Raw genomic sequence first — 25,809 nt, forward strand, 5'->3', positions numbered from 1 at the left:
TTCGACTGCAAAGGTCCCCTCAGATAGACCAAGTTATACAACTTTCTCCCACAGCTCCAGAGAAGCTAGGTAACAAGGAGGACCCTAAGAGGGACACATGGATTGCCCCGGGAAGAGGAATTAGATGGGATCTGGATAAACTGGGGCAAGTGGGGACAGTACAGGGGAAGGGATATTGGATGAGAACATGAGGAAACAGGATGATCGATTTGGGGGAAGGACAGACTGGGAGAGCAATGAATAAGACATCTTGATAGAGGGAGTCACTATAGGGTTAGGGAGAAACCTGGTGTTGGGGAAATTCCTAAGAATCCACAAGGATAACCCCAGCTAAGGATAATCCTAGCAGTAGTGGAGAGGATGCCTGAACTGGCCTTTCCCTGTAATCATATTTGTGCATACCCCAACTATCATCATGGAGCCTTCATCCAGTGATTGATGGAACCCAGATGCAGAGATACACAACCAAGAACCAGGCTGAGTTTTGGGTAAATAGTCTAAGGGAGGGAGGAGGGAATATATTGGCAAGGGAGGTCAAGATCATGGCAAGGGAAATCTACAGAGACAACTGAACCAAGCTCATGGGAACCCATGGACTCTAGACCAACAACTGAGGAGACCCCAGGGGACCAAACTAGGCCCTCTGTATGTGTGAATTAACTCTTAGTACTATAACTATTAAACATTCAAACTCTGAGCATATCTCAAATTGACTTCACAGAGCTCTATAACAAACTTAACTCCACTTACGTAAACAAATGCTTAAGTTCATTTTATGGCACTATTTAATTCTAAACTTTATATGTGTATGTGATGTGTATGCATGCACGTGCATGTATACACGTATGAGTGTGAACATAGGCATGTGAGTGCTATGGAGTACTTATGGAACTCTGGGTGTTAGTCCTTATCTCTGATCTTGCTTGAGACAACATCCATTTGCCTCAACAGAATATTCCAGGATATCTGGACCACAAGCTTCAGCATATTCCTACCTACTGCCTCCTATCTCACAGGGGGAGTATCAGAATTACAGACTCAAACTACATTGCTAGCTTTACATGAACTTTAGGTTCTTAGCCTTACATAGCAAGTGTTCTACCTATTGAGCCATCTTCCCAGATCAAGCAAGCTCTCTTCAGACCTTCTTTTCTACAAAGATTGCATTTTTTATGATTGAAAAGAATGACCTAGTGTTCTGGACATAAAATAGTACAGGACTAAAAAAAAAAGTATTTATGTGCTATTAACACACACTAAAGCTAACTGAAAAGATATATATTTTTAAATGTGGCTAAAAATTAAGTGCCTTCATTAATGAAAACTCCCTAATAATTAAAAGGCACAGACACTAACTACTTAATTACAGGAAAGGCAGTTGGTATTGTAGTAGACAGGAAGAGAAGGGGATAATGTAGGTGTTTAGCCATCACTGTGACTTCCCCGAAGCTATTTTCTGCACACATATTTGCTTCAGATGCCTTCCTCAAAACCCCTTTTACAACTAAGATATCTCTTGCATGCCTGATTCCATGTATTTTGTTATCATTATTACCTCATGGAAGCAAAAAATATTAAAGATTTCCTCCTTACACAGATATAATGTTTGTACAAATTTATGTTAACATTTATTTGAAATGAAGTATGAAAAATTTATAATTTTATACTAAATTAATACTAATTTTTATTATATAAACTATAAACATATACATGGAGGATCAAAAAGGTATCATTTTGCATTTGCTTTACAGTTAAGAGAATGTTGATCAGCCGAGTCTGACAACAGAGATTTTATTTTTAGACTAGTGCTTTAAAATAACTACTATATTAGTGTCTATTAAAATTCCTTCACAGCAACATGCGTTCTTCATTTGTGAGCATACCAAGAAAAAAATGTGTCTGCTAAAAGTACATACATACATATATATGTATAGAACTAAAATAACTTTCATGGAGTCATACACAAAATGTGTGCTCATACTTGAAATATGAATATAGAATAATAGAATAAGCTTCCAGAGATGCTGATACATTCATTAATTGTTCATGTTAAATGCCATGTAATGCTATATATTGCATATAAATATTAGATGTGCTTTTGCTTAGTCAACGTGGTGCTGAGCAACTGTAAACAGTAAGTAAGGTTTGTCCAGAAATCATGTTTTGAGCACAAAGGATTTAATGTTCTTTCTTATAAAAATCAGCATCACAAAGATTATTCTGGGGATCCAAAAGGTCTCATTTTGTGTTGCTGTCCAGCCATGATAACTTAGAAAGGCCACTTGACTTTAGTTAATTTTTCTCACCTTTTAAATGATAATTTTCCATTTTGGGCTTGACATAAATGTGGTAATTGGTTGAAGGAAGCATTTGGGCAAGTATTTAGCATATAACAAGGTCCTCATAATTAAATTTTATTCTTGGTACAGACAAGAATCTCATGTAGAATATTTAGCTCCTGACTAGGGTCAGCCGTGGATTCTAGTAACCAGAAATCTTGATTATCTTAGCTCCTATAGCTACTATATCATCAAGTCCTGTAACACATTTAAAAGATGATCTTCCCCTACACAAATATGGCCATTTCTGCTCATACAAAAATGTGGGGGCCCCTTCTACTCACTGTTTATTGTTGACCAAGCCAGAGATGTTAATTATTAGTAAGCACAATCATTCTGGAGCATCTTAAGGTGCACTCACCTTGGGTGTAGATCGCTCCCCTGGAAAAACACAATGTGAAATAGTATTTTCACTTTTTAGAGCAGAAAGGTACCAGAAAAGACAACATTTGCTCACATTGCTCCTTGGAGGGAAAACAAGGATTTTGAGTTCCTGATTCTCTTACATTCAACTGCGTATCTCAGAAAGTCTAGGTCTTTTCTGTTTCTATTGGTCAAGGCTCACTATTTGCTCAGTTTCCATAGAAATGCAGTCACATGGATGCTTCATATGACCAGTTCATGAATGAGAAAGCCATATCTCCCTTTAGCTGCTTGAAGCTGAGCAGCAAGTAAGTGATAGCTCCATTAGGCCAGCGATGAACATTCTCAATTGTTTTTCAGTTTTTACTGTTATGTCATCAGTTAATTACGATATTAACTAAAATTTTAAACATACATAGCAGTTTGAATTTAGGTCTTGGAGAAGAGACTTGCCAGCAAAAGGTCTTAATTTGACTAAGACACTTATCAAATCTCTTCTGCACTGTCTATGTCTCAGCCTACTGACTTCGTTAGAAAAAGCATGAAAGCTTCAGGCTAGGTTCTACTGGAAATTCTAGCATTTTTCCTAAACCTGTGATTCACTGATATTCCAGTGACAGTTTCCCAGAGTGAGGGCATGCTACCGGAAGACTAAAGATGGAAGGTGTGTGCATGTGCATGCATGTGTGCATGTTCAAATGTGTGTGAGCTCATATATGCTTGTGTGAGTAGGGACCCAGGGTTGGCTTGCCATCTTAGATTGTTCTTCACTTTATTTATTGAGGGTTCTCTTTCTGAGCCCAGACCTCATGGATCCAGGCTAGCCTCCTAGTCCTCTTGCCAGAGCAATGACTGTCTCTACATCCCTAGTACTTGGTATTACAGGCAGCTGCCACTTGGCTTAGCTTTTATGTGGATTCTAGAGACCCAAGCTCTGGTCCTCATACTTGCAAAGCAAATGCTTTGTTCACTAAGACATATGTCTATCCCATTATCTAATATTTTAAGATGCTAAATTTTCTTTTTCCAAGTCTCTGCAAATGGAGAGAATGCGATATAATTTGTCATACATCTCTTGTAATTCATAAGGTAATATTCTATTACCTTTGATCCATAACTTTGCCCCAACACACACTCCATACCTCCTGCCACAAGCAGAGACTCCTATTGAGGAGGAAAACCACAAGGCTTTGATGTTTAGTGTTGTAAAAAAAAGAATATTTTCCTAGTGATTACTTCCTTCATTTCATCAGTGACTTTGAGTTGAAAAGGTCAGACCATAATCTCTTGATAAATGTGACAGAATGTAGGTAGGACAATTTTTCCACAGGCATGAAATAGAAATACTGCTTTCCTCTCCCTTCCCTTCCCTTCCCTTCCCTTCCCTTCCCTTCCCTTCCCTTCCCTTCCCTTCCCTCCCCTCCCTTCCCTCCCCTCCCCTCCCCCTCCCCTTCCCCTTCATTCCTTCCTTTCTTTTCATTTTTGCTTTTCGAGACAGGGGGTGTACATATACAGGCTCGTGTGTGTGTGTGTGTGTGTGTGTGTGTGTGTGTGTGTGTGTGTGTATACAAGTCTATGCACATATGTGTACATACCTGTAGGGACCCAAAGTTGGAGTTCAGTTTCTTCTTTGATAGCTCTCTCCTTTTCTTGTGCAATCTGTCTCTCTGAACCCAGAGTTCACTGAATGCAGCTACTCAACTAGTTTGCTTGCCCAGGGGAATCCCCTGTCTTTACCTCCTAAGTGCTAAGATTAGAGGAGCCAAGGCTGGGAAGTGGTGGCACACGCATTTAAGCCCAGCACAGGAAGAGGTAGTTGGATCTTTGCAAGTTCAAGTTCAGCCAGGTCTACCGAATGAGTTCCAGGACAGGCTACAGAGAAACCCTGTCTCAAAAAACAAACAAACAAACAAACACAAAAGATTAGAGGAGCCTACCTGGCTGCTTTGTGAGGGCTTTGGCATTCAGTACTCCAGCCCTAAAGCCTGCACAGCGAATATTTTATCCATTTCTTCCATCCCAGTGTGTGATTTTAGACAAATTCGTAATACATTCGAATTTTAATTTACCTTTTCTTAAGTTTCAGAAGAAAACAAATAGCATACTCCCTTCAGAATATATGATAAAGATGAAATTGCACATTTGTAGTTTTATAATCTGAATATCTTGCTATTATGTTGAATAAGATACAGAAATGTAGTATGCAAGGGACAGTGATGTTTACAGAGACTCTTACTGGTCTCCAATGAAGAGTGAGGAAAGGGACATGGTAATAGTGGTCCCTGTGACAGAAAAGACTTCTTAGTCCTTGGAAATATGATGTAAATCTTATTATTTGACTCTATGTAGATAGTGTTGTGGTCAGAAAAATATAATGTTACTATTTTTACTGAACATAAGGTAAACTATTGCCAAAGCCAAATCATGTTAATAAAGGCTGTTAAACAAAGAGGTGGGTCTTTAAAAAAACATGATGTTTTTCCCCATTCGTGTTCCTCCTATTACCATCAATCTTGCCCTCCTATTCAAAGGTGTTTCCACCCCATAAAAAACATAAAGCAAAACCCTGTGGCATATTAACCTACTTCCGAGGGTTATTGCCTCTTTCAGGAAGTCTCTCTATCAGCTCAAGGGTACAGCTTTGATTTTTTTTTATTATTTCCCACGCATCACAAGACAGATAACCTTAGCACGATCGTTTTTTTTCCATTTGAGATCTATCTATTTTGTTTCCCATCTATGCGGTGATTAAATAACTGGAGTTGCTGCTTCTTCTAAACACCACGTGACTTTGAACGTGGCAAAACGTTTTATTCTCTCTAAAAGTACCAGAGAGAAAACGATGTTGACTTCACTTTCAGTCCTCTGAGCTTCTTGAATTTGCATGTAGTTCTGCTCTTGTGTCTCAGGGAGAGGAAGCTTGTCAGATCCCTTTGTGTGTCCCTTGCTGGGTGAGCTTGTCCTGGCACACTGCGTTCTTATTTTCTGCAGTCACATGCTGATGACTTTGTCTCCTGTGCGTTCCTATGTCTCTTTTTTACTTGTACCTCATGCACCCCGCACTCATTTGCTTTTCCCACGCCGACTGCACTTACCTCCTCTCTACACAGTGAAGCAGATGGTGTGTTAATATTAGTGTGAGATTCCTTCTGAGTGCCGCGTGCTGTCCTTTCTGATGCTTTGTTCAACTGGATGGTGTATCACCTTAGGAACAAGATAATGGAATGCAAAGGCTCTTAGTGGTGCTATCAAGGCCCAAGAAGTTCATTTATCAAATGTCTTTGTGCATCTTGTTGATGGGTTCCAGTGGATTTGTCCACCAATAGTGTCTGCATGTTTTCATGCTCACAGCTGATCCGCTAACAGTCACAGGCTCAAGAGCCCTGTGATCAGAGTTCAATTAGCTAACTTTCCAGATGAAAGAAGCTCACAGGACCTGTTCGACAACATGATGTGGAGATCTAAGAAATCGTCTTTTGTTCCCACCAGCTGGCTTCAGTCTTCTATTAGTCAGAATTTGTTAGCATAGATTCTTGGCTCCGCATTATCTAAAGTCCAGAAAGTACTGTTTAAAGGTGACTGGTCTAGGGGAGAATTCTAATAAATAACATAAGTAAAAAAGAAGTAAATGCTATTTACATATATAGCCATATATCAGTCAGGAGGGGCACACAGATGTTTCCTGGCTTGCTTGGAGACACCTGGGGACTCATTCTATCCATCCACCCTGTCAGTCCTATAATCTTCCAGTCTTTGTTCATTGGCTGCCCATGGTTGACAGAGATGATAACATCTTTTGGAGGAATAACAAAAGATTAATAATATAATATCTTAAAGATTAATAATCCCTTAAAATTCCCTGACATGTTTCCCTAATCCTAAGTGTTGTTATTGCCAGGTCCATACATAGAATGCATTCTTTGTCTCTCTGGCATCTATCCCTCCCCTTGCTAATCAGTTTCAGTGTTGGAGGGAAGAACATGACACCTCTCTCTTATCAAGGAGACAGAATAAGGGATACAATCTGACTCTAAGAAGACACCAAAATCATTCAGTAGGTGGCAGTCTTTTCTCTACAGCTAGGACTAATAAATACTAATAAATAATACACTCATCTAGTGAGTGTAAATCAGTAGGATGTTAGGAGGTAGTCATAAATTCAGCTATAAGCTGACTCTAATGGCATTAGTAAGTCTCTAGCATGAGGACTCTGTTTAAGAATTATTATAGTATATATGGTATTTCAATAAAGTTATAAGCAAATGCTCAAATATATTAGGTCTGTGTTTGGGAAATAAAAATCACACCTATATCATTTTTCCTGATGACTAGGAAAAGTGGGAATCACCTGGAGGAAGGGTGAAGGAAGACGGGGTGACAGAAGAGAGTGATGATGAGTCAATATAGTCAAGTATAGGATTTACTTGAAAAATATCACCATCAAACCCATTGCTTTATAGAATGAATGTACATTAATGAAATGTTGAAATAAAATCTGGAATGGGTGTGTGAAATGCAGGCTACTTAATCATAGTGTTTTCTTTTCACCCCTCATCTATGACCCCCTTTCTGACTCTTGGAACTGTGAAGTCAATCCATCTTGTCCAGGAACTCCATTTGGAGTACACGGACTGTAAAGGCCAGATGTGAGAGGAAACACCAAATACTGCTTCCTGTGAGCAAGGCTCCCCATTAACAAGGAAATTTTGCATGTCTATGCTGCTACATTGATGACAACCCTTAGAATAGTTCTTAAATTGTTTCCAAGATTCAACATGTTGCACTCCGAGCTAGACAACAAATTTCATTAGAGACCCTGTGCTATTTCTCACATATTTAGTTGACTTGTTTATTTCAATTTGTATTGTGTTCTCAAACAGATATAAGAGTAGTATAGCATATGTATTTTATCAGTTTATATTTCTCCTAAGGTTATTTCTTGCACTTGCAGAAGTGTTTCTTTTCCAAATATATATACATATATTATGTATTATATTCACATTACATATTAGCAATGTAGCACAATGCTCTTAATAAAAACTCTGAGGAATTCTGTTTATTAAAACTTTAAATTTGGGCAGCTGCTATAATTGTTCTCAGTTAGGATACTGAAAATATAATTAATCAGAGGTATCTCCAACTGGTCCATGGAACTGTCTTGAGGGAAGGCTACCTTAATTACTCTAATCACTCCTATGTATTTGAATAATATGTGAGCAAAAAAAATCCATGTAGTTTAGTTGGTAAGCTGCTTACACTGAGTTTGCTCCACCAGAACTCACACGTTGGAATAGGATTTTATCTTACCAACACTGGCACTTTCTGTTAAGGAAAATTCCATTTTCTCTATGTCAATGTCCATGCTCATGAGATCTTCAGGGGGTGGGGACATGGGATGTACATTTTCTGCTTCCTTTGATCAGGAAGAAGTTGTACGCTGTGTGTCCATGAGAGAATTTGAGCACACACAGTAGTCTTTCTTCATCCTTAACTGTGCATCTGGTCCTCACAAAATTATAGGAGCATCTGGTAAAGAACCAAGGATGTGTTCTTAAATACAGTTTTAAAAAAGAGATATAGGTTTTCTGCGGAAGCTGTTCAAACATCTCCAAGAGATTTAGAAATAAACAGATGGCAGGTGTATTGTTAAAGCTGATATTAAGAAGTTCTGACAACTTTCCTCTTTACTGTGTTCTTGGTACACACAGAACTGAAATGCTATGGACCGCTCCTCAGCAAGAAACACAGTACTAACAATCAAGGTGTTTGTTTGCATAGTTTCCTTATCCAAGGGTATCTAAACCCCTCCTAGGGCCATTAGTTCTTATAAAAAGCATTCCACGGAGGCAGTGAGCAGGTTCACTCGGCTTGCCTACTGTTAATGAGAAAACTCAAGGGTGGGTAGGACTAATGTCCACTGGTGTATGGAGGTTTCTTGATGCAAGCTGATAACAGGGGTCACTGGGTCCTATTATCTGTTTGAATATTAGCCAAGCAAACCAAAAGTATTCCAGGTGTTTGTTCAACAACAGCACCGTTGGCTGTTGTTAAAAGGATGAGGAGGTTTTATTTGAAAATCTATGTCTCTTGTTAAAAGATGGCTTCCTTGACAACAACGTGTACTCACACAGCCAATTATAGGTTAACTTGTGCTTAATTAGAGACCCCAGCACTGTTCTGACTGGTTCCTTTAATTCTTCTCTCCTCCCTGTCTGGTTCCAGCATGCATTTGTGTTTGGGAAACTGTGAATGTGTACCAACAGAAAGTGATATTGTGTAGGAGTCATGTCCACAGTAACAGTTCTTCCCAGAGACATCTTTTGGAAGGCCTCGAAAACAGGAACTGTGTCTTCTTCATGGCTTTAAACAGTGCCTATCTCGCATTCATGAGGTGACCAAGTTTTGATAAGTTGATAAAAGAACAAACAAGAACAAACAAGTAAAAGTCTTAAAATAGTATTTGATGCACGATGCCCCTTACTGGGATTATTTATGCTAACTGGAAAGTAGATTTGAGGAGTTTTGTTGTTGTTGTTTTTCCAGAAATGAACTCATTGGTTGAATTTATACTTTCTGCACTGCCCAGTTATTGACAAAAATAAAAATAAAACCTCACTGTAACTGTGATTTCAGCCCTAGAATTAAGGATGAGCACTTAGGGTTTCTGTTGCTGTGATGAAACTTGCATTACCTAAATCAGCTTGGGGAGGAAAAGGTTTATTTCCATTTACGACTCTCAGGTCATAGTGAACCAGTGAGGAAGCTCAGCTCAGGAACCAACGGCAGATAGACACTTGGAGGCAGGAGCTAATGCAGAGACTATGGAGAAACACTGCTCACTGGCTTGCTACTCTCCACATGTTCGCCCTACTTTCTTTATTCTTGTGACAAAAGCATATTTAGGTAAATCTTCCTTATATTTCTAATTATAACAGTGCTTGTTTGGTATAGCAGGGAAACCATTTTTATTGACAGTAAAGGAAGCGCAGGTATAAATAGAACCCATGCAAATTTCTGTTTATTCCTTAAATAAAATCACCATTTCAAATTTTACCCCATTTCTTTTTTGGTCTTTTCAGTGGAAGTCAAATAAGACACAGATAATAGCTGGCTGATGTACTTGTCAGTCATCATTGGAGTGGAAATTTCCTGTTCTTTCTGAGTTCAGGGAAAATCACAACAAGGCAAATTGAGAAAGATAGGCTGATGTGGCCAAGACTCATATGTCAGTAGTTTAATGTTCCTAAATGAAACTCCATTTCTGGCAACATCACAAAATAATAAGCATTCCAGTTGAAAAACAGGCAATGAAAACTGACTCTTCCAAGACATCAAGTGACTACCTCAGAGTGACAGGGGAAAAACTTTTCTCCAATTAGACATTGCATAAAATACGTCTGCAAATAATTTCCAAAACTTGAAAATATATGGCATAAAAATATTCTGTTTAATTACTTATTCTAAAAATTATTTTTATTCTGATTAACTTAAAATGGTGTCAATTATAATAAAGCTTTTTGCATATGTTGAAATTATTTGTTATTCAAAAAATGTATTGCCCAGACTCTACACTCACCAAAGCCATGGGGGTCTAATAGTAAAACGCCTCATAAAAATGGGATTTGGTAGACTGATAAGAAAGAGAGAAGTTAAGTAAATGAGCATAGAGAAATTGGCTTACAGAATATCCTTAGAAAACATGAAGCATTTTGAGATATGACTCACTGGGCATTTTTAACCTCTTCAGAGGAAATAGCTAAGTGTGTAAAGATGGTACTGAGAACGCCAGAGCTCAGCATCATTTTAAGTGCGTTTCTGCTTAATTACTAACACCCAAAGGGCTGGAAAATGTCATAAATTGCATTTGAGGTAGATTCAAAATCTGCATGCTAGGATTAATTTATAAAATTATGTTATTTAGTTTTGTCAATTATTTTCTCAGCTATTGCATGAACCAGGCAATAGTTTTACAGTTGAGCTATGGAGATACTGGAAAGGAGGGCAAAGCCATCTGCAAGGCGGGGAACAACACAGTAATTACGCTGACAGAGAGCAGATCACAAACAAGTAACACAGTCATTTCTTCACCTATAGTGTTGTTGTTACAGAGGGACTGTCCAGAACTAAAGCACACTCATCCCAGAACTGACTTCACATTACATTAGAAAAGTGTGTGTGTGGGGGGGTGTCTCTACATGCCAAGCTCCGTGAAAACACTTTGATTCAAGTCCCAAGAGAACACACGTTTCTTTTTGCCTCCTAGAACTTTGGACCCCATATCGCTAGAAAGAAGCAGTCACTAGATGATCCCTCAGGCCCATTTTGTGTCTCATATTTCACATATATGAAAAAGGCAATGTGTGCACATTTTCTGTTCTAAACTTTTGACCTAGAGTCCTGGGAAGGCAGGGCCAACCGGTCTGGTAGTACAAGAAGGAGATAAAATACCGTTGATCATTGCGAGAGAACAGTAGCCCAGTTGAAAATGCAAGACATTTCCAAAAGGCAGGCAGATAACTGCAGGCAAGTCCTCCAAGCAGGATCCCTTAGGAAGGATGAAGGGACAAATAGGAGAAAATATAAGGACATAAATGTTTTTGTGATTGGGCCAAAGAGTTAAGTGTGTATCCAGGGACAGTTTTTCTGCTGAATGAGTATACAGGCTAAACACAGTGCAGTTTGTGGGGGTATCACCATCACAGCAAAATTAGAAACTCTTTGACACAGTCTTTTACTTTTTGTTTTCCTTTTAATTTTTTATTATTGTGTTTTAATGATGCATGGGTAGGCTGTTCTCACTTGTCTGTGCAAGTAATAGTCTATTTTTAATAGGCAAAAAAAATCATGTTGGTTCACAGATGCATTCTTTTTTAACCTGAACAAAGTAAGATGAGCAACAAATCCAGGACCCTGGATTTTTGCAGGACACAACAAACCACTGTTTTCTGTGAGTGCTAGGATACACTGGGAAGATAAAGGCGAGACTCGGCCAGAGAACTCCAGTAACACGAAGATATGGAGACGTGCAAGGTACTAATCAGATGGTCATTAGAAAAAGTTCTTGGGCTTTCCTAGAAACCCTTCAGGTGGACACACGCAGTGCAGGCTGGGGGAAGGGTGGAGGCTCATGCTTCCTGCGTGTGTATGGTCATGGCCTGACATGACTGCCATTGCTTTTAGTGCATTAGTTGGATAAGACGGGGGTCAATTAACCTTGAAGTTTGTTCCCCCACTGTACAGTTTGTGCCCGGCATATGTTAAATTATAAAGAGCAGAGAAATGTCTTACATTTCTTGGTCCACAGATCATTTTTTCATGGTTCACGGCAGAGTATTGCTGCTCAACAATTGTAAGCAATTAGAAGATATTTTATGGGGGCCTTGTCTTGAATTTCTTTACCAGAATAGAAGGTCTATAAATATTTGAAATAAGAGGCTGAACAGCTTCCCATCTTCTTGCATTCTTCTTGAAAATCCATTATTCCAACATGTTATAAGGTTTCCTGTCTTCTTTTTTTTTTTTAATAACTGAAAACCAAGAAAGCCATGCACGGCTTGTTCCAATAATAGTCTTACCCAGTGTGGTCTGGACTTGGTTTTAAGTAAGACACTTAATGTCTAACCCTATTAAAATTTGCAAACATTGGTTGCCTAAGGCAGACAGAATCTTAATTTGAATTTTAAGTGGAAAGTTAATTGTTTTGTAAATTAATCAGTAACTTGGCTTAGCTCTATTTGCCCCGTTAATTACTTTTTGCTGTCCTGTTAACTCCAATGTTACAAGAGAAAGTCATTTCTTGCGTTCCCATATCCATTGTTTACTACAGGGATGTGTGTGTACAGGTGGGCATGAGTGTGTACTTCCTGCAAACAGCCCTTTGTCTCATCACGGTTTGCTCTATGATTTCTCATATTGAGCAATAGCCTTTGGTCCTGAAAATGAGACAACTTATTTCTGGTTATCCTGCTAAAAGTTCTGTGAAGACTGATAGTTTGAAGAGCATCATTCATGCTACTTTTTCCTCTCTACCAAAGCTGCAAGAGATGCATCCCTGCAGTGATACAAGGAATTTGATTTGCTTTAGTGCTAGGTCTACAGTGGGGGAAGAGCTTGATGGACTTGAAGCTCCACCAAGGATTGGTTAAGCAGGTTGGTTGTGTGGCTATAGGGGCATTAAATACCCTAACCCTTGCTTCCTTGAACTCTAAAACAGAACACTGGTTGCATTTAAATAAGATTTCTGTAATGTCCTCAATGTAAATATAACTAAGTATTGTGACATAGTCTTGGATAATATTAGTTAATATTTCTTTAAAGCATATTATTTTATGCTCGTGTATGTTGGAATATTCTTACAAAATTTGCATAATATTTTCCTTATTCTCTGCATAATTAATAAGACTTCAAGTCCCTGTGAATTGCTCTGGATTGGGAATAACATTACAAGGTATACTTACCCTTTGGGGTTTTGTTCGCTGCTTCATGTTACTCCTTCCTAATTTCCCTGCCTGGCCAGAACTTTCCACCACTGACAACTTTTTCTCTTCTGAAGCTGTGTGGACTCCCTTGCACTTCTGTGATAGGAGAGATGTGAATATTTTTTTTGGTACTGTTTCCTCAAACTATTTCAAAACTGTACAGGATGAAGATTTTAGGTGATTTAACAATGTCTTTATTTTCTCTTTGGTCAAAAGTAGAAAGAAAATTATAAACGAGTCACTGGAAACAAATTCTATTGGAATATTAAAGTCCCAAGTGTTGCCATGCATGTGTTATGAAATTCCTATAAAAAGGTAAAGAAGAACTCAGTGCTTGGGAAGGTGAGGCAGAGGGATTATGACTTCCACACCAGATTGGATAATAAGTAGCAAGAATTTTTCAAACAATCTAAAACATTAGCCAAACAAAAGGGGCTGAATCTTCCCGCAAGTAGAGAGAAATTGACACCTATAACCATTCACTTCATTGGGTGGAATCTGTTTAATGTACTTTAGTCAAATATGTGTTAAGTGGTGGTCAGTTCACTGAGTATCATAAGATGGTGTAAAGGTGTAAAGACCTATAAAGAGGGAAGAAGAGAAGAAAAACTTGCTTGTGACACCAGTGTGCACTCTATTGACCCAATATAAGGAATACATAAGCTCTGCAATACTTCCCGAGTTGAACATTATGGATAAAAGATTTAAAGAATTAAACTTTTATAAAAGTTTTTTAAAAGAAAAAAATGAAAAATTCTGTTTCTTCAATAATTTTGATAAGCCATATTAGTACTCTTTAAAATTTGATGATATAAAATTATTTTATTTACACAAAACATGATAAGAATAATTAGTATAAAAACCAAATCACTGTTTTTTGTGAGTAAATGCATTCTAATACAAATACAACCACAAAGACTTATTTAGATTAATTTCTAATTTCCTATATATTTTTACTTTAACTTTACTAAAGTTAAAATTAACTTTAAAGCTGTCTTGCAAAGTTTAAAGTAATTCTTTAACTTTACTAAATAATATACCCTATTTTTAAGTGAACAATCACTGAATTATATTTACTATTTAAGTAATTTTGGTGATACATCTTAGGAAAAGAGAAACTAAGGAAAATAATAAAGGAAATATGTTTTAGAGGGGTGGAAATTATGAAAATACAGTACTTATACATAAGATCCTCAAAAGGTAAAATTCAAATTTAAAGCAAAAATATCAGGCTTAAGTTAAATATGTAAACAGTTTCTCAATGATTTTCAACTCCTGTGCTTTTCCAAACTGCCATTCTCACACGGGATGCTCACAGCTTTAAAGCTTGGTTAACCTATAACACAGAAATTATAAAAATTATCTACTAGAAGAAAATCCTATGGCAGCACTTTAAAAATTTCCCTGTTCTAATTTCTTTTGAAGAGATGGCAGGCAATGAAGTGAAAAAGGGTACAGGCTTCACGCTCAGTTCTCATGGACAGCAGCAGAGACCGTGTGCCAGTGATGAGTGTAGTCTCTCTCGAATCTTAACCTACTCATCTGTAAGAGGAGTCAAATACTCCTTGCATTCTATGGTTGTTCAAATGGGATGTCAGAAACTATGTCAGGGAGAGACTATTCCACATTATGAACAATATATTATGAACAGTAAATTTTACTTACCCCTTCCCCACCCCGGATCAGTAGGATTGGGATGTTCCACAGAAAGCTTTCCCTCTAAAATTGCTCATTTTTAGTTATTTTTCTGGATTCACAGGAGATATCAAACATATCACAGACACTAGCCTTTCCCAAACATAGTCCTCAAGAACATTATTTTTAATAGCCAGAACTTGGAAGCATCCTAGATGCCCCTCAACTGAAGAGTGGATAGAGAAAATGTGGTACATTTACACAATGGAGTACTATTCAGCAGAAAAAAACAATGGAATCCTGAGATTCGCAGGCAAATGGATGACAGTAGTGACACTGAGTGAGGTAAACCAGTCACAAAAAGAGAAACATGGCATGTACTCTCTCATATATGGATTTTAGACATAGATCTGGGTAGTGCCAGCCTACAATCCCATGGCCAGAGAGTCTGGGAAACAGAAACTTCATTTAGTAGCTGATCAAAGAAGAGGCAGACTCCCTTGGTTAAGTACTGAGCTGAACTCAAGAAAGCCAGTAACAAAGAGGGAGGACTGATGACCAAAGGGATTAAGACTGGGCTGGTTTACAAGACCAGTGCTCTAACCCCTGAGCTATGGAGCCAGGATAACGGGGGGGGGGGATGGGGGGAGGGCACGGGAGGAGGGGAGGGAAAGGGAGAGGGACCTCGTACTGACTTGTGAAGCAACCTTGTTTCTTATCTAAATTTAAAATGGAAAATAAAAAAAAATTAATAAAAAGAAAAAGAAAACAAACAAACAAACAAAAAAAACCAAAAAAAAAAAAAAAAGACTGGGCTGGTTTAACCCCCAGAAACAGCTGACCTGACAAAGGTTAACTCTTGAATCCCAGGCATCAGCCTGGGAATCCAGCATGGGACTGATCAAGACCCCCTGAATGTGAGTGTCAGTGAGGAGGCCTAGGTAATCTATTGAGCCTTGGGCAGCAGATCAGTACCCATCCCAAGTATACACACGGACTTTGGACTCCCATCCAATAATGTGAGGTGCACTCTCACCCTGAACTCTTGGGGAGGGTCTAGGCCCTGCCCTATATGAAATGACAGACTATGGACACCCTCATGGAGGGCCTCACCCTCCCTGGGGAAATGAGGGGATAATGGGGGGGGTTGGGGGCAGGGCACGGGAGGAGGGGAGGGAAAGGGAGAGGGACCTGGAACTGACTTGTGAAGCAACCTTGTTTCTTATCTAAATTTAAACTGAAAAATAAATTTAAAAAAAAGAAAAGAAAAGAAAAAAAAAGCCAGAGGGTATAGCCATCATGCTGGAAAGTGGGCAGAGACAGGGGGATGTTAGGTAATGTCCAGATCAGCCAGTTTATCTCAAATGGCAAACTAGGGTTCATTGAGAGATTGCCTTAAAAAAATAAAAAGATTTTGCTACTGAAAAAAAAAAAAAACAGAACTCACCAATACTCATTATCCTTGTTCTACAGAGCAATGAATTCATAACAAAGATGGCATATGTTTGTCATCGTGACTGTGATGCGTAGTCTTGTCTACTTGACTAGAGTCACATGGAAGCAACTCTCTGGGAAAGTCTAGCAGGTACTACCAAGCCCTGGGTTGACTGTGGTGGAGAGCCCCGCCTGAGCACCATTTCACAGACTGGCATATAGGATTTAAACATCAGGACAAAGCTAGCTGAAGGCAAAGGTCCACCCCACTCAGTTTCCTGACCATGGATGCACGGCCACCTCTCTCACTGCTTTGCTTTTTACCATCCTGGTAGACTGCAACTCCTGGAACTGTAAATTAAAATAAATCTCTGGTTCCGTAAGTCAATCCTATCCTGTATTATTCTGTAACGTAAGCATGAAAATGAACATACTATCAATAAGGAGGCCTTCTGCTGTGAGAAAACAAAATGACCATATGATTCTAAAGCCCTTGGAGGTGGTTTGAGGGAGGGATGTGAAAGGAGCCGAGCTGGGAGCTAGGACAGTGCTTCTGACATAGGAAGAACTTAAGGGGAGTCCTTAGGGGGACCCTGGAAGACAGTAATGCTCAGGTAGAAGTCTCCCTCATGGGGTTGCAGAGGGAAGCAATCACTCTTCCAGAACTGGTGCAGTGCTGCCATGTCCATGTGATGTTCTAGCAAAGAACGTGGCTACGTTCTGCCCATGTCGTGAGAAGGTGAGTGGTGTTGAGGTCACAGAGACTACAGTGATCTGTTAGGTAGAGACAAGTTAAGGACAAGATCATGTTCAGGTAGTTTCACGGTCACTGCTCACTGCTCTCATCTAGTTCTGCCATATGATAAGCACAGGAAGATAAAAGCTATGACTTGGAAAGGAAGAACATGAAAGTTAAAAATTTCAGGCAAGGAGAGTATAGACCAGAAAGTATGTAAATGTTGAAAGGCTTAGTATTATTAAAGAAAAGCCTGGTGCTCTTCACCGGGACAAGACAAAGGTGCTTGGAGTGAAAAACTCCGTCTATGGGAGGCTCTTTGAAAGACTGGATAACATGGGGGAAATGAGCGGAACACAAGTATTTATCTCTCTCTGCTGTAGATAAAAAAATAACAAGATGAGTCATATTCCTGTTTCTATGACTTCCTCACCAAAGCTTAGCCATTTTGTCTTTCCAGTCCTCAGAAGAGTGATGAATACCACTTTCCCACTGGAGTCAATGGGTCTATCTATGCCATTTTTTCAAAGTATGGTAAATCAGTAAGCTACTAGATAATTACTATATAGGGAAGAGTTCATTTTTAAGCACAACAGCTAAAATTGGTCATCAAAAGGTACCAAAGATGGAAGACAGCTATTGGGGAACAAAACACAGGCGTGTCCATCAAGAAGGAAAAGTGTGTGTGTGGGGGGGGTTGTTCAAAAGACCATGAAGCTAACCACAGTTCAATATTAACAACAAAAAACAAAGAGACCTATTGATATATTCAATTGCCTTCTCAAGGCAGGATAGTGAGCCAAGTACAGCCAATTAACAGTGAACAACAATTAACAATAAACACAGGCTGAAAACTATCCACACAAATAAATTTAGAAAACAATAGGCATTGGCAACTTTGTGGAGGCAGAATCAATAATCATTCTAAACAGTCAGAAAAACTATTAGAGAGCTAAGGCTGAAGAGTTGGAGTACAGAAATAAAGACAAGAGATTTCTGAGGGCAGTGTGTTATCGTTTATGAAGGGAAAGCATTTGTGTGCATTAGGTACTTGTCAGGGTTGAATTTAATTAGTAAATTTAAAATTACACCCCTTAATGAAGCTTCTGAGTTTGTCTCTGGAAGCAAGTCCCTTTGTCTGGGAGTAAGGTTTCTTGCCTGTCCTATGTGTGTCCAACCTTTGACATTGCAACACCCTACAAAGTTCATCCCTGAGAACCCTGCAAATTGAGACACAAACAAACAAACAACAATAAAACCAAAAGCATCACAAATAACCTCATGTACTAGTACCATTTTGCATTCTGAGGCTCAGCCTGTGCATAGGAAGCAGAATTTACATGACTGCTACTCATCTCAGCTTTCAAGAGGCTGAAACAAGAGTTTCAGGCCATTTGGTGAGTGTTGAAAGTTACATCCCTGACCAGCCTAGATTGTAGTGTAAGACCTCATATTTAAAAACAAGTATATGTATATATATTTTAAAAAACAATCAATTTTAGCATTTATTTCTGTCTTATGGTTCTTCATAGCAACTTAGTTGCTTGTAAAGCCACAAGCAAAACTTTTTAATCTGCACAGGTGCTCTATAGTACCAAAAACATGAAAATATTATTAATCTACTAAATCTCTAATCACTACTACAACATGAATTTTTCATCCAAGTTAATCATCTCAGTAACACAGAAAAGTAGGTAAGCTGTAAAAGACTTTTAGTTTCTGAACTCAAGCTTCTGTCCCTAGAAAACATGGCATTCCCATTTTTTCCTCTGCCATTCTCATTTCTCTGATCTTTAGGACATGATGGTTTCAAAACACCATGGAATGAATTAGATCACTTCCTGATTTAATCTGGGTGCCCTGGGCTAGGTGCTACCAGAGCAGTTAGCGGTGAAATTATTCTAATGTCAGCCTAGGGTTAATCTTTCATGCAGGTCTTAATCTTTGAGCTAAGACAATTTCAACCGAAAAAGTATTTAATCTTTTTTAAATGAGGAGAATATTTACATCAATGAACTTCCTAACACGGCCCAATGCTTAGGGGGAGGGATGGAGTTATATATAAAGTCAGCTGTATCTATACATACTCGAGAAACACTCAGTCTCTATCTGCCCATTCAGAAGCAAATGTTCATCAATATTTATCCAGAGCTCCCAATATATGTATCACATTTATTTTGATGAATAGCATATAACCTTACATTCCTTAAGTAAAAGCTGGTCATTTTTCAACCAATGCCAAAATTTCTTTTTCATTTTGAGATTATGTATGTTATTCAATTTTCCCAGGTTGACAATTAAAAATTAAAATTCCCTCCATGTGAAATTTCAAGTCATGATTTGCAGATTGAAGATGATTTGCAAAGATAATATTTTTCTATTTCCTTGTCTATCACAAATCTGTTAAAACTGATAAAATCTGGTGAAGGAACACTGATATTTATTTCCACATCAGAATAATGAAGAAGCACTAAGCTCTTAACAGGTAAAGAAATTAATAAATCAATGAAAATATAACATCTTAAGTTACTACTTATTTCAAAATATGCAGTATAATAAAATAACTTGGATTGCTATCCACTCTTTGTTTTTAGAGGATGGCTTCATTTTCCATTCCCTGCCATGCATAAATTTTGCTTCAAAAGTTTCTATAAACCACTAAGTTTTTGGACCATTTAGAATTTCAAAGTGGGATGAGTGAGCCTGAAACAGCGTCTCCAATCTTTGAATTTAATGTACAAAGAATCAGATGGAAGCAAAATTTTAAGGGGATAATTATTTTTGTAACAGGTGTGGGGTCATATCCCTGTAATCCCACTAGTCTGGAGGTAGAGGCAGGGAGGTCAGGGGATCTAAGCCATTCTTGGTAACATAGAAAGTCATACAGGAAAGTATGTACTGTCCAAGACTATCTCAAAAACAAGAAAGAAAGAAAGAAAGAAAGAAAGAAAGAAAGAAAGAAAGAAAGAAAGAAAGAGAGGAGGATAGAAGAGATGTTATGTCAATATCTGTTATGGTAACAGGAAGTTAAACTATAATCTGAAGGGTTTGGCATGTAGCTCATTCAAGAGTGTTCTCCTTGTGTACCCACCCAGGCAGGCCCTAGGTTTGATCTCCAGCGTCGTCTAAACCAGGTGAGATATCCCACACCTGCCATCCTAGTGTTTGAAAGACAGAAGTGGGAGGATGAGGAATTCAAGGCCATCCTTTTGACTGGATTGCAAGCTCAAGGATAACCTGGGCTACCTGAAGGAGGAAAATCGCTTGAAGTTTGCAAAGGAAGGGCAGTGGAAAATTCCTAATGCAGTTGTCCCTAGTCCATGTGGATGTTGACACCACTAATGTTTCTAATTGTCAGTTTGCAAAAACAGCTCAACTTGCCTTTCATTTAGAGGCTAAGTATATTTGCATAACACATGGCCTCATATGTAGGAAAGATAATTTTAGTTAATGTCTAATATGATTTGTTTCAGTGAAGATGTTGCTTTAAATACCAGCAATTTGCAGGGACCTGGGACTTTCTTGTACAATGTCCAGAATTCCATTTTCTTCAGACTAGAAGACAGAGCAGGAAGTAGCAGGCTAGAAAATATGGTCTCAGCTTTAGCAGCTACAGACAGTCTCGTTTATGCACTGTAGTGATCACTCCCCACAAAGCCATCTGGCTACTCTTTTTGTGTGTTTGCACTCTTCATTATAAATCAATATTACCAGGAATACAAATGCCAACAAGTAGTTTTCCTGGCTTAAAAGAAAACCATATAAATTTTGTGCCAACGAGGAAGGCAACGTGCTTTGTTCAACTCCTCCAGCCTAGCTTTTGGCTTTTGGCATGCTCTCCTGGCTGAACTCACCTTGGGAGAGCTCACTTTGAAGTTGTAGACAAATTGAATCAACCATCCAGACCACATGGGTCCCAAAGAATGTGGTTTCTCAGGTATGAACAATGTCAATCCTCTATTCTCCTTTAATTTGGCCTTGGAGCCACCCCTGCAGAATCCACAGGAAGGGGGTTTACTGGAGCCTCCTCAAAGCAACTGAGGGTCAGGATTATCTGTGCCAGCAGGAGCGGTGCCTCTTTTGCTAGGAGACACTGGCTCTGTCCTTGCTGATTGTGCAAACACTCATAATTATGCCTCTGGGTAAACATACTGCTGTCTTCTTAGAAAAAAAAAAAGAGAGAGAGAAGTACAAAGAATGTTTATTTGCAAGTCCAGCCTTCCCAAGTATCCAGAGTTGATTTAGACACACCTGAGCTCCCATCCCCCTGTTATTGGCTAAGAAAGTTGCCCCACCTGATTTGCAAGTTTACTGTTCCAGCAAGGGAGGGGGGGGAGATGGGGGGAGTGTCTCACCAGCCTGCACTGGATTTGATCTAGCTAGAAAGAGCAAAGCCAAGCCATTGTTATTTGAAGAAACCACTGCTCTCTGAGCTCATTTCTACATGACCACTGTTCCCTCCCAAGGCTCACGGATTTCTGCTTGGGAGTAGCCCTACCTGACCTGTTCGGCACTCCAGTTGGACAAACCTCGGGAAGACCATGGCAACCTACGCTCTTCAAATGGCTGGCCTGGTGCTCGGTGGTGTTGGCATGGTGGGCACAGTGGCGGTGACCATCATGCCTCAGTGGAGAGTGTCTGCCTTCATTGAAAGTAACATTGTGGTGTTTGAGAACCTGTGGGAGGGCCTGTGGATGAACTGCATGAGGCACGCCAATATCAGAATGCAGTGCAAGGTCTACGACTCCCTGCTGGCGCTGACTCCGGACCTCCAGGCATCCAGAGGACTCATGTGTGCTGCCTCTGTGCTGTCCTTCTTGGCTTTCATGACAGCCGTCCTGGGAATGAAGTGCACAAGGTGCACCGGGGATGATGAGAATGTGAAAAGCCGCATTCTGCTGACGGCCGGGATCATCTTCATCATCACCGGCTTGGTGGTGCTAATCCCTGTCAGCTGGGTTGCCAGTGCCATCATAAGAGACTTCTACAACCCGCTGGTGGAAGTAGCTCAAAAGCGTGAGCTTGGAGAAGCCCTCTACATCGGCTGGACCACAGCACTGGTGCTGATTGCCGGAGGAGCGCTTTTCTCTTGCGTATTTTGTTGCACGGAGAAGAGGAGCAGTTACAGATACTCGGTACCATCCCATCGCACCACTCAAAGGAGTTTCCACGCAGAAAAGAGATCCCCGAGCATATACTCCAAAAGTCAGTATGTGTAGTTGTGTGTGTGTGTTAACTGTACCTATACAGCCAAGCAAATCACTGAACCAGCCACTATTTTCAAGAAATGGAACCCACGGTGTATCCATTTACTTTGCTTAACTGCCTAAGTCTCATTACAGGAAATATGCACCGTCTATGATTCTATAAATGATTGTAGCAGAATGAGGTATTATGCACACTGCTTCAATTGTTCTAGAGAGCATAGTCGTTTGTTTCCTAAAATGGTTTGCACAGCTTCTCCTTTTATCAGTTTCTCTAAAAAGGCACATCTAAAGGCTGTTGGTTTAAGCTGTGATTTCTCTGTGTCATGGCATTCTACCAGTAGATTAGGGTGGCGGTTATATCTCACCCAAATTGAGACAGGCTTATGTGGTTCTATTTAAAGTGAAATGTCAATCCATTACACTGAATAAATACAAATCAGCTATTGCTTTTCAAGGGGAACTGGGGGATGAAAGGGAAGAGGGCCTAATTAATTACCTAAAACCAGCTTAAGGATTAGTGTACTCTGTTTATAGTGAAGGTTAAAATGGCTGTAATCATTGGTGTAAAGGAAACTAAGTGGCTTTCTGATAGCCTGCTTTGCAGCCTGTAGGAGTTAGAAATTCCATCACCCTCATCCTTTTGTTCCAGAGGCTAGCTTTCTGTTTTGTTTTGTTATGGTTGGTTGGTTGGTTATTAAGTTAATATCTTTTAAAATTTAGAACAGATATTTTGTCTAAATATTTTTATTCAAGCTACTTTTCCAAGGCTGTGCTGCAAAAAGAGACAAAACAGTGGTTAGGAAAATTAATTTATTTTAACCTTTAAGATTAGAGAAGAATGTATTGTTTTTCAAATGAAGTCACATACATAAGGGAATGTTCAAGGGCTATTTGTTTATAGCTTTGCGGAATTTATCAGTGTAAATGAAGGAGAAAGATGATGACTGTTAATCCAGTTTCAAATTTTATATATATGACTGTATTAATAACATGACTATATGTGTTATTTGCTTTGTGTATTTTATATTGATAACTTGCATCTTTTTGTATCAATATAGTATTCTTATATTTGCATTCTTTTTATTTCTTTGAAAAAGTTTTTAAACTTGACTTTTAAAAATTTTTGAACATAGATTATATGTTCATTTTTGAGTGTAGTGAATGATTTAAAATCAGTTTATCTTAAAATGCTTATACACATGCACTAATATTTGATGAATATAATATTTTGATAATAGGTTAAGTTGTACTTAGGTCCAAGGGAATGTATTTGTTGTAAATATTGTGAATGTAATCATCATGTTTTAGTTGTCCATGTGGATTTCAACTTCTGAGAATTAATACGAATTAAAAGCAATGTTGAATGGTTTGGGAGCATGTATCACATTTATGGGAAGTGTATTATTAGACCATTGTAACACATAGTTGTTTCAATTCACAAATGAGAAAACCCCAAAATAGTTCATTGATTGCCAATCGCACTAGTCGAAGACTTGAGGCAGCTGCACTGCCAAAGTCTTCAATGAATGCTCCTGATATTTTAGTAGATTTAGTCCATGGACCAACCTTTGTGATATTAAGTGTTCAAGTAGCTAACAAGTTGGAAAAACTTTAGCTATTGCTCCCATCTGGGCGATGTCACTATTTTAAGTGCTTATCTTCCCTGGGCAATTTGGTCTTTTGGGTCAAGACACTTACTAGGAGCTGAAATAAACCAGAACTAACAAAATGGCTTAGAGAAGAAATTCAGAGAAACCATTTTGTACATGCCAGTCTACAAAACAGCAATTATTTATTTGTCCTAAGTGTCACAGACTCCATTCATTTTTTTCTTTCCTTCTCTGCAAAAAAAAAAGAGCCAAATAAATAAAAGCCCCAAAATAACAGCAACAACAAAGACCCAGCAAAAACAGAAATGGGGGTCACTTTTTTGGTGATTCTGAAGTGACTCTTCATTCTCTACCTTTACAATAATCCCATCTCTTCTCTTAGAAAATTCTTGTACTCTAATGCCACTGTATCAATAACATTTTTCATCCAACTAGCTTCCAAATTCTTGTTGGTTATAAAATATATCAAGGACATCAAGGAGGGTCATCGGGTAAATGCTCTTGCTATCCATGTCTGGCACCTTGAGTTCCATCCCCAGACCATTGACGCACATGCTGGGGTACATGAATCCTCCACACACAGAGATATATGGAGACACTAGCAGTAAACATTCTCAAAATATACAAAACTTAAGAACTAAATATCAGACTATTTCCACCATACTCTGCCCCATCTCTTTGAAAGAGATGTCGAGTTTCCTGCAATGTAAAGTCCAAATGCCTTGCATACAATGAGTAGCAGGAAGAAACACAACCATTTCATAATCTGGAAAGTGAATTCCATCAGATAGGGAAACAGTGTGTGACTGGTAAGACAAGTAGATGACTGATGCCCAAATAGTAGAAAACCCACAAAGGCCTCCTTTATCATTTTGAAAGAGATATGCTGAACTTGGAAAACATTTCAGTTGGTGGCTAATCATGTGCCAATATAAGTTTTTCAATATTGTTTTAAAGGAAAAGGGAGTAAGGGAATATTTTATCTATTTATTTATAGATACATGGTAGAATCTCATGTATACCAGGCTGGCCTCAGAACTGTTATGCAATTGAAGATGATCTTAAATTATGATCCTCTAGGCTTCACCCCACAAGTGCTGAGAATACTGGTATGTACCACAGCACCTGCTCTATGCATTACTGGGAACTGAACTGGAGATTTACATATGCCAGATAAGCACTGTAATTTCTCAGAGTTGTATCCCAAGCTGAGGATGAGGCTTTAGTCCTTCACTTTATAGATAGTTGGTTTTTATGAACTCAAACAAATCTATTTGTTTCTAATGATTAGGTAGGGTCACCAGCATACAAGACTTAAGGTTTTTGCAGGCTAAGGATATTAGAAACATTGAGCATGTTGTATAAAAAATGAAAACCAGCGTAAAGAAAATGAGCTTTCTTGTCACCCCAAATGCACTTCCAAACCAACACTTCATGGAGACAAGCCCGTTAGCTCTTGTTATCCTGCCTTCCATCCATGGGTTTAAGACAATAGGATTGTGACAGAAAGGAAACTCCCAAACACAACACCTTGTCTAATGCAATGTTAGAACTAGCAAGCATTGGATTGCTTCTTTGCTTCAAATATGTTCTATGCAAAATATACACACTGAATAATGAAACCAAAATGTCAAATGAAGGCTTTTTGTGGAGACACACACCTTTCACAGACTGATATATATGAGTTCAAGGCCACCCTGGTCTATATCATGGGTTCCAAATCAGTCAGGGCTACATAGAGGGATCTTGTCCTAAAATAATAGCAAAAACAAAAACAAAACAAACTGTGGAATTAAACATGGAAGTCACAAATTGTTCATCAAGTTTTCACTATTAATGTACACAGTCCCAAAAAATACATCTAACACTGAATTTTTTAAAAAGACAAATGTACTTTTATAATTAAGAATAAGACAAATAATTTATGTATTTTTGTTTAAAACATTTCGATGACTGCTTTAGCATTTACTATTACATCCAAAGTATTTCATTGCTGCCATTGTTTAT

At 38.7% G+C, this 25,809-nt stretch overlaps 1 protein-coding gene across 1 annotated transcript; it reads left to right on the plus strand.

Annotated features, from left to right (window-relative positions):
• The first annotated feature begins 21,348 nt into the window (after positions 1-21,348).
• Cldn8 (claudin 8) lies at positions 21,349-23,561 on the plus strand. Its single transcript, XM_013116129.3, has one exon. The coding sequence runs from the start codon at positions 21,527-21,529 to the stop codon at positions 22,202-22,204; it is 678 nt and encodes a 225-aa protein (XP_012971583.1). The 5' UTR covers positions 21,349-21,526; the 3' UTR covers positions 22,205-23,561.
• The last annotated feature ends 2,248 nt before the right edge of the window (positions 23,562-25,809 follow it).

This window comes from Mesocricetus auratus, unplaced genomic scaffold (genome assembly GCF_017639785.1).
Source record: "Mesocricetus auratus isolate SY011 unplaced genomic scaffold, BCM_Maur_2.0 Super-Scaffold_100008, whole genome shotgun sequence".
NCBI lineage: Eukaryota > Metazoa > Chordata > Mammalia > Rodentia > Cricetidae > Mesocricetus > Mesocricetus auratus.